The following is a 14,264-nucleotide window of genomic DNA, read 5'->3' as shown; positions in this document are numbered from 1 at the left end:
AAAAAGGTGAGAGTGACTAACTGAAAAACTGTTTGTGGCTGTTATTTTATGTGTGAGCGTCTTTTTAACAGCACAAATCATCTCGCCTGTTGTAGTTCCAAACAGGTCGGCTTTTTCTGCTCAGATTGTGTTCAAATAAAGCTCACATTGAAGTCTGACTCGAGTAACAGAGCTTTCCCCAGGGAATGTTGATGTCAGTTGTATTAATTGTCAGCGAGGTTATCTTAAGAAATCTCTCCTACACAAGTCTACAGAAAAACTCACAGAACTAAAGTAAATCAGGTTAACCAATTAGGGGTTTTAAAATTCATATTTTCGTATACCTAGTGCCTCCACTCAGTTCCATTACTCTCCAGCGACTAGGTCAGGAGTCGCAATTCACTAGGTGTTTTGCAAATCCCCCGGAAGTGCAAGTATGGGCACTAGGAATGGGCATTTGATTAAATTTTCTTAATCAATTGTCGGGAGAATTAACGATTGATTATCGATTAATCATTAACGTTTTTATATTAAAATTTATCATCATTATTATTACTATCTGCACTACTAATCTGCATAAATAAATTCAACTTTAAGACATATAAACCGTAACCACTCTAGAGCCACATCAGCCTGTTTGAGATTATAATGTGTTTAATTCAGTTTCAACTCTCATAGAAACAAAACTTAAAACCACATGGCTAATTTGCATAAACTAAGCGAAGAAAAAAAAAAACAGCTCTTGTGCTCTGATGCGGTCAACTTTTGCCGGATTAAAGAACATGACTCAGTGAAATAGAGGTTAGTGTGACCATATTTGCGTTTGTCAAAACCAGGACACTGTAAGGAGGGACATTGCACTACTCTCACCTGGCAAAGCTTTTTCCCACTGGACACCGAAACATATGTGCTGCTTTGTGCACATGGCCTCACACTTGTCCTGACCGGAACGGAAAGTGTGGAATTTCTTGTACAAGTCATCGTTAAATGTGCATTTGCGCTTCGACACAGGCTGACTGACTGTTTGTGTCTGCTCGCTCCTTCTGAGTGCAGAGAGCTACATGTACAAACCCGTTTGTCCCCGGACATGGACGTTTGGTCACCCTACGCTACGCACAGCAACCTACATTCGGTTTGTTGATTAAAATGAATGAAATCGATGAAATTCTTAATGATCAATTACCGATTAATCGACTAATCAGCCAATCAGTGAAGAGTCATATATTCAGTATTGTCAACGATTCCCGGGATCGAGGATTTAAAGCCAGAACAAAGAGAATGTTCTGTGAATTTTATCAAAAGGAAAGATGTTATTGCTCTTCTTCCTACGGGATTTGAAAAAAGCTTAATATACCAGTTAGCCCCGTTAGCACTGCATTACATACATCATGACGAAATAGCAGCGACGGTTAAAATTTTAAAAAGTACCCGTCTACTGTCGAGCGAACGAATCCTAATGCTGCGAGGTCAGACAGTTTCCACGAAGTGAAACCGGCTGATGAATCAGGCTAGTGTTTTGACCCGTGTTATACATTTTTAGTGTGACCACGCCAAAAACATTTCCCCTTCTAGTTGACTTTATATATCTGTCATGAGAAAGAACTTCCTCTTGGGGATAAAAAAAACAAAACAAGCTATTCTGGAGCTGTTCCATATTCTATAGTTGGCTCAGTGATGTGTCCTGCCCGAGACCTTTTCACATACAAGGTTGTGGGCTAGATGTCTTTGTTACTTATGACGCACGATATTTCTCTGTAACAAATGTTGAAGGTCTATATAACTGTGTCATATGTGTTTTCATGTGTGGCTGAATGTTTATTTTTACAGTTTATTTTTATATTCACCAAGGCCCTCATTTTACATTTCATACATATATATATTTGTGTCCCCAGATATGTCAGCATCATAAAATCAACTGGAATGTTTCACGGTATGGCATTAAAACTTTTTATCTTCATGGAGACCAAACCAGACCAAGCTACAGGTGAGGCGACCCCGCTCACAGTCAAAATGTTTGTTTTTCTAAGTATTTTTGAGCTATAAAACGACCTGTAATTGAATAAATGTAAAGTAGAGCTGTTTAATGTGGGACACTGGGATGCAGGGACACGAGGAAACAGGGACGCATGGACACATTCACACAGGGGCACAGGGTCACAGGGACACGAGGGACACAAGTCACAGGGAAACAGGGACACAAGTCACAGGGACACGGAGTCACAGGGACACGGAGTCACAGGGACACGGAGTCACAGGGTCACAGGGACATAAGGACACAGGGACACATTGGGTACAGGGACACAGGGACACAAGTCACAGGGTCACGGGGTTACAGGGGCACAGAGACACATCGTCACAGGGGCACAGGGGCACAGGGTCACAGGGACACAGAGACACAGGGGCACAGGGTCACAGGGTCACAGGGGCAGAGTAACAGAGTAACAGGGTCACAGGGACACAGAGACACAGAGACACAGGGACACAGGGACACGGGCTCACAGGGACACGGGGTCACAGGGGCACAGGGTCACAGGGGCAGAGTAACAGAGTAACAGGGTCACAGGGACACAGAGACACAGAGACACAGGGACACAGGGACACGGGCTCACAGGGACACGGGGTCACAGAGACATAGGGACACAGGGGCAGAGTAACAGGGTCACAGGGGCACAGGGACACAGGGACACAGGGGCACAGGGGCACAGGGGCACAGGGGCACAGGGACACAGGGGCACAGGGGCACAGGGGCAGAGTAACAGGGACACAGGGGCACAGGGACAGAGGGACACAGGGTCACAGGGGCACAGGGTCACAGGGACACAGGGACACAGGGGCACAGGGGCACAGGGGCAGAGTAACAGGGTCACAGGGACACAGGGGCACATGGGCAGAGTAACAGGGTCACAGGGTCACAGGGGCACAGGTACATAAGGTCACAGGGTCACAGAGACACAGGGGCACAGGGGCACATGGCCACACGGACAGAGGGTCACAGAGTATCAGGGACACAGTGACGCAGAGACCCAGGGAAACAGAGACACAGAGTCTCTGGGCCTCTGGGACACAGGGACACAGGGGCACAGAGTAACAAGGACACAGAATAATAGGGACACAGGGACACAAAGTAATAGGTACACAGGTACACAGGTGCACAGGGACACAGAGACACAGAGCCTCTGGGCCACAGGGCCACAGGGCCACAGGGCCACAGGGCCACAGGGTCACTGGGACACTGGGACACTGGGACACAGGGCGATGCAGCGCTGATGTTGTGAAATCAGTGAAATCAATTGAAATGTTTGGTCTGTGTTTAATATCATAGTTTGTTTTCATTCATTAAAGATTTTCCTCAGTGGCCAATGGGTTCAATATGACAATAGTATCACCAAATACATTCTTTTTTCAGTTTTGACTATTTTCTGTAGTTTGCAGAACATTTTTAGTGGAGAAGAGAAAAAAAGTACTATTTTGGTCACTGTTGATTATAATGATATATGGTCTTTTGGTTCTCCAGTCACTTATTGTCCAATCACAAAACAGAAAAAGTCTCACACGAGTCTCTCATTTGTGTTGCCAGTTTCAGTGCTGTAATCCAGTAGGTTTAAACTTAAAATGCTTCTCTGATCTGAACTCCCTAAACCTCAGAACCTCCAGATAATCATGAGACAGTGCTACTTTCACATGAGGCCTCTCCTTAAACGGAGACAGATATTGTATTGTCAGGTTCAGTTGTGTACCTTTTTAAACCAGTTAGACAGCAGGTCACATGGGTGTTGTTTTTTTATGTCTCACGACGCACGTTGAGCTACTCCACCATTAAATAATAACAAGAGATGCCATTTTGACATCTGACCAGTGAACAGAGCTCTTCAAAAAATGAATTTAATGTCACCGTGACATGTCCTCTCACCTTGTTCCCCAGAAGCATGACCACCACATCTTGCTGGGCGTACTCGTGGATTTCTGTGAGCCACGCCTGGAGCCCGCCATCCACGCCAGCCCCGAGACGGATTAGAAGAGATGGATGGAACAAAGAGAAGAAAGAAAGAGAGAGAAAGCAGAGTCATTTAGTGTGCACCCATTTGATTTGAGCGGAGCCTGGTGCTTTGTGCTCCTCTCCTCTTCACCTTTCACTGCTGCTCTATCTGTCTTGAGCCAATTAAAGGCCCCGGCACTCTCTCCCTCTCTCTGCTACCTCCGCTGGATCAAAAGAGGGTACAGTCTCTGGAGGCCAAACGCACAAACACACAAACAAACACACAAGAGTCATAGGAGACGCTCTGGCCATCCTCAGTCCTTAATGATGAGTGGTGACAATAGCAGTACTCAAGGAAAGTACACGATAATTCCAGCTGGGGAAGTACACATTCTACGATACAAGCGCCCGACAGCTGACTTCATTTAAAGGTGCATTGGGTAACTTGCCGTCAAATGCGTCAAATGCTTTTCTCCGTGGAGATTTTGTTGCTTCGTCTGGAATGTTTCACAGCATGGCATCAAAGCTTTCTGTTTTTCATGAGACCAAACCAGACCACGTTACAGGTTAGATCTGTTGAGAGGCGACCGCACTCACAGTCAGAATGTTGTTTTTCTAGGTATTTTTGAGCTATAAAACCACCTGTAATTGAATAAATGTAATGCAGAGCTGTTTAATGTCACACTGTGGAACATTCCAATCAGAGCAATGACATATCCATGGACAGAAGCAACAGAAAAGTTACATAGTGCACCGTTAAGATAATTTAAAGGTCTAGAAAGCAGTTATTAAAAGACATGCAAACTGCAGTTATGACGTTTGTAATCAGAGGGACCAGGGTCAGAAAGAAGAGTGATTCCAAAAACTTAGAAGCTAGTGTAATATTAGATCTATCCATCCATCTGTATATGAGTATAGTATAGATCAACAATGTTTTGTGATGTATGCGGCATTACAGTTGATACTGCATGATACAGAAATGTGAAATTAAAATTAATATAACTGACTCTTGCAATTTTCCACCAAAAAGTCTTACAAATTAAAGTTTTACAAGTACAAATAATTGCAAGAAATGTATTCAGATTTTTTTTATTGTTCCTAGTACTAAAAATAATGACAAAATTTATAGTGTGCTTTTTTCAGATCTATGTTATAATGTTGTTTTCTCATCGCAAACAGACCTGGAGTTGTGTTTTGTTTCATTCACATGCATATTTAGTAAGAAGTTGCCAATACAATACAAGCCTTGATACATAGGCCACAGTATAATACATATATTAATACAGTGAGCTTTCGATTTGATACAATTTATTTCAAATCGATTCAATTCAATAAAAAATAATGTCTAAATCATGACTGACACTAAAAGTCTTTGGTTAAACCACTTCTTGTGTAAAGTTGATATAAAACACACCCATTTTAATCACCAAAACAGTGAATGTGTCAAATGTGTTGCATGAATGAGTTTCCTTCCTCTAAACTAGGCATGTCCAAACTATGGCCCGGGGGCCAAATGCGGCCCTCAGACAATTTTTTTCTTGGCCCTCAGACTTCCAGGTGAAATGGCCCAAATTACCTTACATCAAATATTTTTTATTTTTTTTTTTTACTGCAAGTTTTCTGAAAATCTACCTTGCTAAAAGCTAATATTTAATATTTAGTGTGTGATTTTAAGGATCTTAGCATGAATAAAGACTGATGGTTTGTTCTAATGTGTTAAACATGCACAAATTTCATTTATTCACTGTACTGAGCTCCAGTCTACGGCCCTCTGCTTCATCTGTGTTTAGATATGTGGCCCTTGATGAAAAAAGTTTGAACACCCCTGCTCTAAATAAACAACAATACTGTAGCACTGTGACAAAATAATTTAGTAACATATAAAAAAAAATACTCATGGCGACATATCGATACAGAAGCCCACGATATTTATACTGTATCATCACATTAAACGATACAATATATGTCTACTGATATTGTCATATTTTTGCACACCCCTAATATTTATGGTGAGTTCTTTTCTCAAATGGAAAATGCTCAACTCCACCTTGTGATGTCATGCAGTAATACAGAAAGTGCTCCACTGTGTTTTTAAACTCCATACACCTTCATTAGTATCATTTGGATCATTTCAGCTGTGGCATTTCCAATCTCTACTAAACAAAAGCTAAAAATGTACGGTAGATGTTAACTTGAAAATGACCACTACATGACATCATAAAGTGGAACACTCAAACATGTGAAAGAAACAAAATACAACTCCAGTTCTGTTTTTGAGGAGGTAACAACATTCTAACATGACTTAAAGCTCACAAGAGTAAATTTTGAGTGATATAGGATCTTTGAAAGACTATAAATATAGTCTATAGAACAAATTATAGGCTTTGTTAGCAGCCAGATTTGAAAAACCTCTCACAAACGCCAAAATCGCTCCACTCTTAGGTCAAACATCATTACTAAAATATCAAAAGCAGGAACTGTTCTCTTCAAAGGATGTTCCAACCTGGCTTTGGACTGAAAAAAGTCTTATGAAACACTCCCATTTAACATGCTCTTTGTAGACAAAAGTTCAGCGCCTTCGCAGTCCTTAAAAGTTCAAGGAAGTTTGCGAGAGATGAACCGAACGAGGACACAGTGACCAATCACAGGCTCAGTGCAGCTGGCAATCGTCGCCGAGAGACTGAGGGAGAATGGGGAGGTGCAATGACCCAAGATACAAAAGTGAAAGGGTGTAATTTCAGTGGAGGTCTACACTGCTTTGGAATAGCTGGTTCTGCTTTCAGGTGTAGTGTTGTCACGATACTAAAGGTTCAAACTCGATACTCAATAATGATACAGATACTGCAATGATAATAATAATAATCATTTTAAAAACACTCTTTCTTTAGACTATAGAACAGGATTTCAACATTAAAGAAGAACTATGTAATGTATTGGTTGGGGGTCCATCACCTGCTTGTTTCTATGGATATTAGGGCTGGGTGATATGGAGCAAAACATATATCTCGATAAACGATATATATCTCGATATATGTACAGGAAAAAAAACAAAAATCTCGAAACTACTGCAAAAAAAATATGCCAAATTCCAATTCTTTTTCTAGAGGTAGGCAGTTCATGTAGAAACAAAGTGCTTCTGCGACATTTAAAAAAATCCCTGTATACAAAAATAATAATTTAACTCTAAAATAAAGGAAGAAATAATACATATTGCCTTCTTGTCATTCAAAAATAAAACAACTCAACTCAAGCTCATCTTTCCATTAACCATTAACCATTGTTAACTGTACAATAACCAGAACCATGAGCTCCTTTAGCAGAGGAAGTTCGGGAGGTTCCTTATTTGAATAGATCCATGCTCCTCACCAGTGTAATGAGCTGTGAGGTCTCCCACAATCCACTGCCTATCAAACCAAACATTTCCACACACTATTGTACAAGTTCTACACTGCAGCAGATTATTAATTTAAATCTTCTACATAAATAAACTTTACATTACTAAACTTTACAACATATAAACATCACCACTATAGAACAACACCAGCCCGTTTGACATTATAATGTGTTTAATGCAGCTTTGTGCACATTTGTTTACATTTTACACAAACAAAACTTAAAACCACATGGCTTATTTGCATAAACTGTAAGTGCTGAAAAAAAACAACAAAAAAACAGCTCTTTCCTTGTGCGCTGATGCGGTTCAGCTTCAGTCGGACTACAGGGCACGACTCAGTGGAATATGAGTGTTCTCTCTGTAACAGAGGGTGTGCTGCTGGTGGTGAGTCTGTAAATGGTGGAAAAGGTTTGTGGTGCTAGAAGCTTTTGATTGGCACCAGCTTTTAGCATTCAGGGCAGTAGAAAGAAGTGAATAAGACACACGTGAGGGGAGGGGTCACAAAATCAAAGAGGCGGGGGCGAGCGAGCGCAGCAAAGAGAAGTCAAACGAGCAAAGTGGCGAAATCAGAATTAACTATCAGCAATATATTGATATATACAATATGTCAGAATCTATTCCGTGTTCAAAAAATATCTAAATATATATTTAAAATATTGAGATATCGATCACCCCTATGTCTGTGCTCTGCCTGGAATGTTCCACAGTATGACATTAAACAGCTCTACTTTACATTTATAATATTATAAGTGGTTTTAAGGCTCAAAAATAACTAGAAAAACAGGCATTCTGACTGTGAGTAGGGACGCCTCTCCACAGATCTGACCTTGTAACTTAGTCTGGTTTGATCTCCATGAAGATACAGCTCAAGATCATTCTAAAACTATTCAGGAATGCGTCATCTTTAGGCTTTTGGTCTTTTTGGTGCTAAATGTGTTTAAAGAGCCAGTATTACACACTATTTTCTGATCTATGTTGTTTCCTCATCATAAACATACCAGGAATCATGTTTTGTTTCATTCACATATGTTTAACACATGAATCCTGCATATTTAAAGTTCTTCTCTCTGAAAACACTCTATTTGACCTTGTGATGTCATGCGGTAATACAGGAAGTGCTCCATTGTGTTCCACTCAGCCCTGGAATTTCCAATCTCCGCTGAACTAAAGATAAAAGTTAGCTGTTAACTTGAAAACTACTGCTTCATGACATCACCAGGTGGAACACAGCATTTTGAGCTTTGGAGATGTAAACAGACTAATAATGCAGGATTACTCAAAATAAATAAAACAAAACTCCAGGTACGTTTTTGATGAAGTAACAACAGTCTAACACGTCTTAAAGCTCACAAGAGTCTGTTTTGCATAATATAAGACTTTTAAGATGTACTTTTGTCATACCTGTTTCGCAATTTTCTTCATTTTTCTTTATTTTTTTAGCTTCTTGTATCCTTAACCAACCCAAAGTGACTACACAGCCAATCTGCCATTAACAGCTACTTGTGTGAAATAAAAGACTAAAACAATACAGCATTGACTGAAGCAGCTCCACAATGAAAACAACAGTGTGACTATTAAGATTTGTGAAGGCTTTTTGTGCTTGGCAATGTTCCTTTAAAGCAGCTCTCATCGTTGGTTGTATAAGCCCGCCAAAGTGCTCTCCATCCTGCTATTTTTAAGTATCCATGGCTGTAGACTAGAAGAGTATAACAGAAACGCTCTATAATTGTTATGTTGTAATGATGAACTGTACATAATGCAGCGTACAAGCATTTACATTACAGCAAAGCCTCTGTTCTGCTTTTAGTTAATTATGTTTGATCATTGAAATGTCCATGTCATTGTAAATACATTGTGGATATCTTGTGGTATGTTAGTACTGTGTTAATTGTGATTTTTGAAGTAAGCATTGTCACTGTGATTAGATCTGTGATTTAGAATTAAGGCTGCCACATGCTACAGGATTTTTCTGTCTTAAATGATTTTTAAACAGGCAACAAAAGCACACACCACAGACACAAGGAGAATCTTATGAGATTTAAAATCTCCAAGCAAAGACTGCAGCAGGATATGTCTGCGGACCACAGGATATTAAGTCGTAAGTGCACATTATGTCAGCTGTTTCCTGTCCAGAGTAAAACCACTCGCTTTGAGACTCTTAAGTGTTCAAAAGATCAGAGCTCTGCACTTCTAGGTTAGATACAAGTCAAAACTCTGTTATTATTATTTGTGAAATGTCTGCAGCTTCACCTTGATCCATGCGCTGTGTGGATATAAACAGACACACTCAGGAACTACTCTCACATTTTTAACTTTTAAAGAATACTGCAAACTGGATAAATACTGTGGTTTTGTGGATTGGCTGTCATTTGTGACCATACCAGCTTGTCAAAGCCTGATCTCGTCAAATCTCAGAAGCTCAGCAGGGCCTAGACTGAGTAGTACTTGGATGGGAGACCACTGGGAAAATCAGGTGCCACAGTGGGGCGCCAGTCACAAAAACTGTTGTTGTGTCCTTAGGCAAGACACTTCACCCACATTGCCTAGTGAATAAAGTGGAGTGTGTGAGTGATGGTGGTGGTCAGAGGGGCTGATAGCACAGATTAACAGTCTCGCTTTTGTCATAGTTTTGTATAGTAGTGTACCACCACTGAGTGTGGAGTGAATGAATAATGAACTGTAAAGCCCTTTGGGTATCTTGAAAGGTGTTATATAAATGCAATGATTAATTAGAAATTAATTATTTAAGGAGAACAATCTCTATGGATAATCCAGATGAGATGCTGCAGTTTAAATGTACAACTTTTACAAGTGGTGAGTAATAATGTCTTCTATTTATTTTCGCTGTTTCCTGAGCTCTGTTTTATTGTCTGTTGCCATGGCGTTGCTGATGTTTGCTGATAACGATCGATCACACACAATGATTAAAGGGTATAATTATACAGTATTATATTATGCTATTTTCTGATCTATATTATAATGTTACCTCATTAAAAACATACCTTGGAGCAGTTTTTTGTTTCATCACATGTTTATTTAGGTTGTGTTCTTCTCTCAAACAGAAAACACTCCACCTTGTGATGTCATGTGTTAATACAGGAAGTGCTCCACTGTGTTTTTAAACTCCATGTACATCTTTACTAGAATCATTTGGATCATTTTAGACATGGAATTGCCAATGTCTTCTGAACAAAAGATAAAAGGTAGTTTTTAACTTTCAGGACATCACAAGGTGGAACAGAGCATTTTGAGCTTTGGCGATATAAACAGACTAATAATAAAGTATTACTCAAATATGTGTGAATGAAACAAAACACAGCTCCGAGTCTGTTTTTAGGACTTAGTCTAACTTAAATCTCACAAGAGACAGTGGTTTTAGAACAAAAAATTACCCTTACAGGAAAATGTAAAAATGGGTAAGATACAAACCCGAGGCTGAATATATTAAAAGTCCTTTATTACATGAAGGGACGCCAGTGCATTTCGACCAGCAAGATGGTCTTCATCAGGGCAAAGTATTAAAAAGAAGACACACCGGGTGTCAATAATTACAATCAATCACATGACAACATCACATGACATCATCACATGACAGCAGGAAAAAGACAACAAGCAAACCCCAAAACAAGAAAAGGTTGGCCAACCATCTCATAAGAGACAATTTTGTGTTAATTAGCAGGGGTCCCCAATCCCTAGGCTAGGGACCGGTATTGGGCCACGAAAGTGTGAACCCCCCCTATACACCATGTGGACCCCCCCACTCCCAAATACAGTGCAGACCTAAACCAGGTTTAAACCAGGTCTAAACCAGGACTAAACCACGTCTAAACCACGTCTAAACCAGGTCTAAACCAGCTCTAAACCAGGTCTAAACCAGGTCTAAACCAGGTCTAACCCAGGTCTAAAACAAGACTAAAACAGGATTTAGCCAGGACTTAACCATGCCGCATGGACCGTTACCCCTCCCGTACACCACAGAACTAAACCAGAACTAAAACCAGGACTAAACCAGGTTTAAACCAGGACCAAAACAAGTTTAAAACAAGATTTAGCCAGGACTTAACCATGCTGAGCGAACATGAGCTGTTGAAGAGTTTATGAACTCACAAAAATTGTGAAAATTCATCTTACTGGTGAAAAAATTTCAAAAATGTTTCAGCCTTAGATGTGAGTGATAATCTCAGAAGCAATAGCCTATGTGAAATGTTTTTCATTTGACACCTGTGTACTTTATAGACTAATAGAGACAAATTTCATGCATATATTTTGAGAAGGTTACATTTTATTTCCATTAAAATGAGAATCTGTATTGGAAAAGAATTTGTATTAAGAAAGTGTGAAGGATTTGCCGCTCTGCAAGGTTGAGTCAATATTCACGGGAGTGGAGAAATGTGTGCATTTGAAAATGAGCGATGGCCTTGGAATGAGATTTTCACCCAAAGTTGAGTCGTTTGGTTGAGTTTATTTCTTTTTTGTTTGGCTAGTAAATTAGGGCTCATCATTAAACATTAAACTGTGATCTGATCCCCATGGCAACATGCTATTTTGGTCAAACTGTCACGTAATATATCAGTGTTTTTCTTCGCCGACTGGTCAGCCAAACACAATAGTCGAGGTACACGGTAGGGTTGTCAAAAATATTGAAAATTAGATACTTGTTTCAATATCGTGTAGTATCAAAACTAGATACTCATTTGAGTAACATTTGAGAGTAAAAAAGTCACACTCACAGGACAGAAATTTAAACAGAACCTTTCCTGAATGTCTTTAGAATGATCTTGAGCTGTATCAGAACAAGTGAGAATAGAAAAGAAAGTCCTATGATTTCATTTGTTAGACCAAAGTTGAATCATGATAAAACTGAAATTGTGATCTTGGCTTTAAAAAACAGTGATATTATTTTTTGCATTAATCACATATACTGTAGTCTGGAGTTCTCAAAACATACTGTATGACAAGTTAGCCACATAGACTGTATATATACATGGACATAGATACCCTGTTAGCCGCTGCTTTCCAAATAGGGCGTGCTTCCGGCTCCATCAGTTCACTTAATATTGAAAAAACGTTGCCCCTCTCTCTGTAACTGCTGATGTCAGGTTCATCATTTTGGCCTTAAAACTGTTTATATTACCCCGGTCTACACGATCCTGGTGTTTTTATTTCACTATTTTATGACATAGTGGTAAATCAAGAGATGAACATTAATAACAGACAAATCAGGTGCAGGCTGCTCCTGCTAGGAGTAATGCTGTCAATCACATTTGATTGACGGCATTACTCCCATCTGCCAAACTAACAGCCTCACTCCTGTATGGCTCTTTGGTTGCTAGGATACTCGTGGTCAAAATTCCAAATATGAAACCCTGGCTCCAAATTTGCCCCTGCAACTACCAGCTCCAGTGAGCTTCATTGGACTGAAGCCGGACGCTATGGATGACGCCGCACTCCCATCCTCCACTTCTTTATACAGTCAATGGTTAGCCAGCGTAAACACAGTACATCTACCGTTCAATTTATCTTCAACCAAAAGAACTCCATTGGAACAACAACTAAAGACTAGGTACAATAAACTCAAATATATCAGAATATACCTGTGACCGAAATCAATCAACTCATTAACTTGATAAACAACATTTTTAGTTGAACAGTTCAATATTACGCAACACTGACTCCTGTGTAGGGGTGTTCAAAGATACTGAAATAGTGATATATCGTATTGTTTAATGTTATGATACAGTGGGCTGCTGTACCAATATATCGCCAAGAGTATTTTTTGGTATAGGTTCCTAAATTATTTACTTACAATGCTACAGTTTTGTAGCTTGTTTAGAGGAAGGAAACTCGTTTATGCAACACAATTGACATTTTCACTGTTTTAAGGATTAAAATGTTTGTGTTTCATATGAACTTTGTACAAGAAGTGGTAAAGACTTTTAGCATCACAGACATGATTTAGCCTTTATTTTTCGATTTGAAATATATTGTATCAAATCGAAAGTGCACTGTATCGAGATATGTATCATATCATGACCTATGTATCGAGATATGTATCGTATCATGACCTATGTATCGAGATATGTATCGTATCGTGACCTATGTATCGAGATATGTATCGTATCGTGACCTATGTATCGAGGTATGTATCGTATCGTGACCTATGTATCGAGATATGTATCGTATCGTGACCTATGTATCGAGATATGTATCGTATCGTGACCTATGTATCGAGGTATGTATCGTATCGTGGCCTATGTATCGAGGTATGTATCGTATCGTGACCTATGTATCGAGATATGTATCGTATCGTGGCCTATGTATCGAGTATGTATCGTATCGTGTGGCTATGTATCGAGGTATGTATCGTATCGTGGCCTATGTATCGAGGTATGTATCGTATCGTGGCCTATGTATGGAGGTATGTATCGTATCGTGGCCTATGTATGGAGGTATGTATCGTATCGTGACCTATGTATCGAGGTATGTATCGTATCGTGGCCTATGTATGGAGGTATGTATCGTATCGTGGCCTATGTATGGTATGTATCGTATCGTGGCCTATGTATGGAGGTATGTATCGTATCGTGGCCTATGTATCGAGGTATGTATCGTATCGTGGCCTATGTATCGAGGTATGTATCGTATCGTGGCCTATGTATGAGGTATGTATCGTATCATGACCTATGTATCGAGGTATGTATCGTATCATGACCAATGTATCGAGGTATGTATCGTATCATGACCAATGTATCGAGATATGTATCATATCGTGGCCTATGTATCGAGGTATGTATCGTAGGTGAAGGTGTATAGAGTTTAAAAACACTTTCTGTATTAACACATGACATCACAAGGTGGAGCAGAACGTTTTCTATTTGAGAGAAAAACTCGTAAATTGTCTTTGATGAGGGACCA

At 39.8% G+C, this 14,264-nt stretch overlaps 1 protein-coding gene across 1 annotated transcript in view; it reads right to left on the bottom strand.

The window, feature by feature from the left end:
• Positions 1-14,264, bottom strand: part of LOC110173688 (ras-related protein Rab-26) — a 207,497-nt gene that overhangs the window by 21,874 nt on the left and 171,359 nt on the right. Inside the window, exon 6 of the mRNA XM_020939708.2 lies at positions 3,890-3,955. Within this exon, the coding sequence (XP_020795367.1) occupies positions 3,890-3,955 (66 nt within the window). The remainder of the gene's footprint in view (positions 1-3,889; positions 3,956-14,264) is intronic.

This window comes from Boleophthalmus pectinirostris, unplaced genomic scaffold (genome assembly GCF_026225935.1).
Source record: "Boleophthalmus pectinirostris isolate CB_2022bp ecotype Guang Dong unplaced genomic scaffold, ASM2622593v1 HiC_scaffold_14, whole genome shotgun sequence".
In the NCBI taxonomy this organism is placed as follows: domain Eukaryota; kingdom Metazoa; phylum Chordata; class Actinopteri; order Gobiiformes; family Gobiidae; genus Boleophthalmus; species Boleophthalmus pectinirostris.
This window is presented reverse-complemented; position numbering and strand designations above follow the sequence as displayed.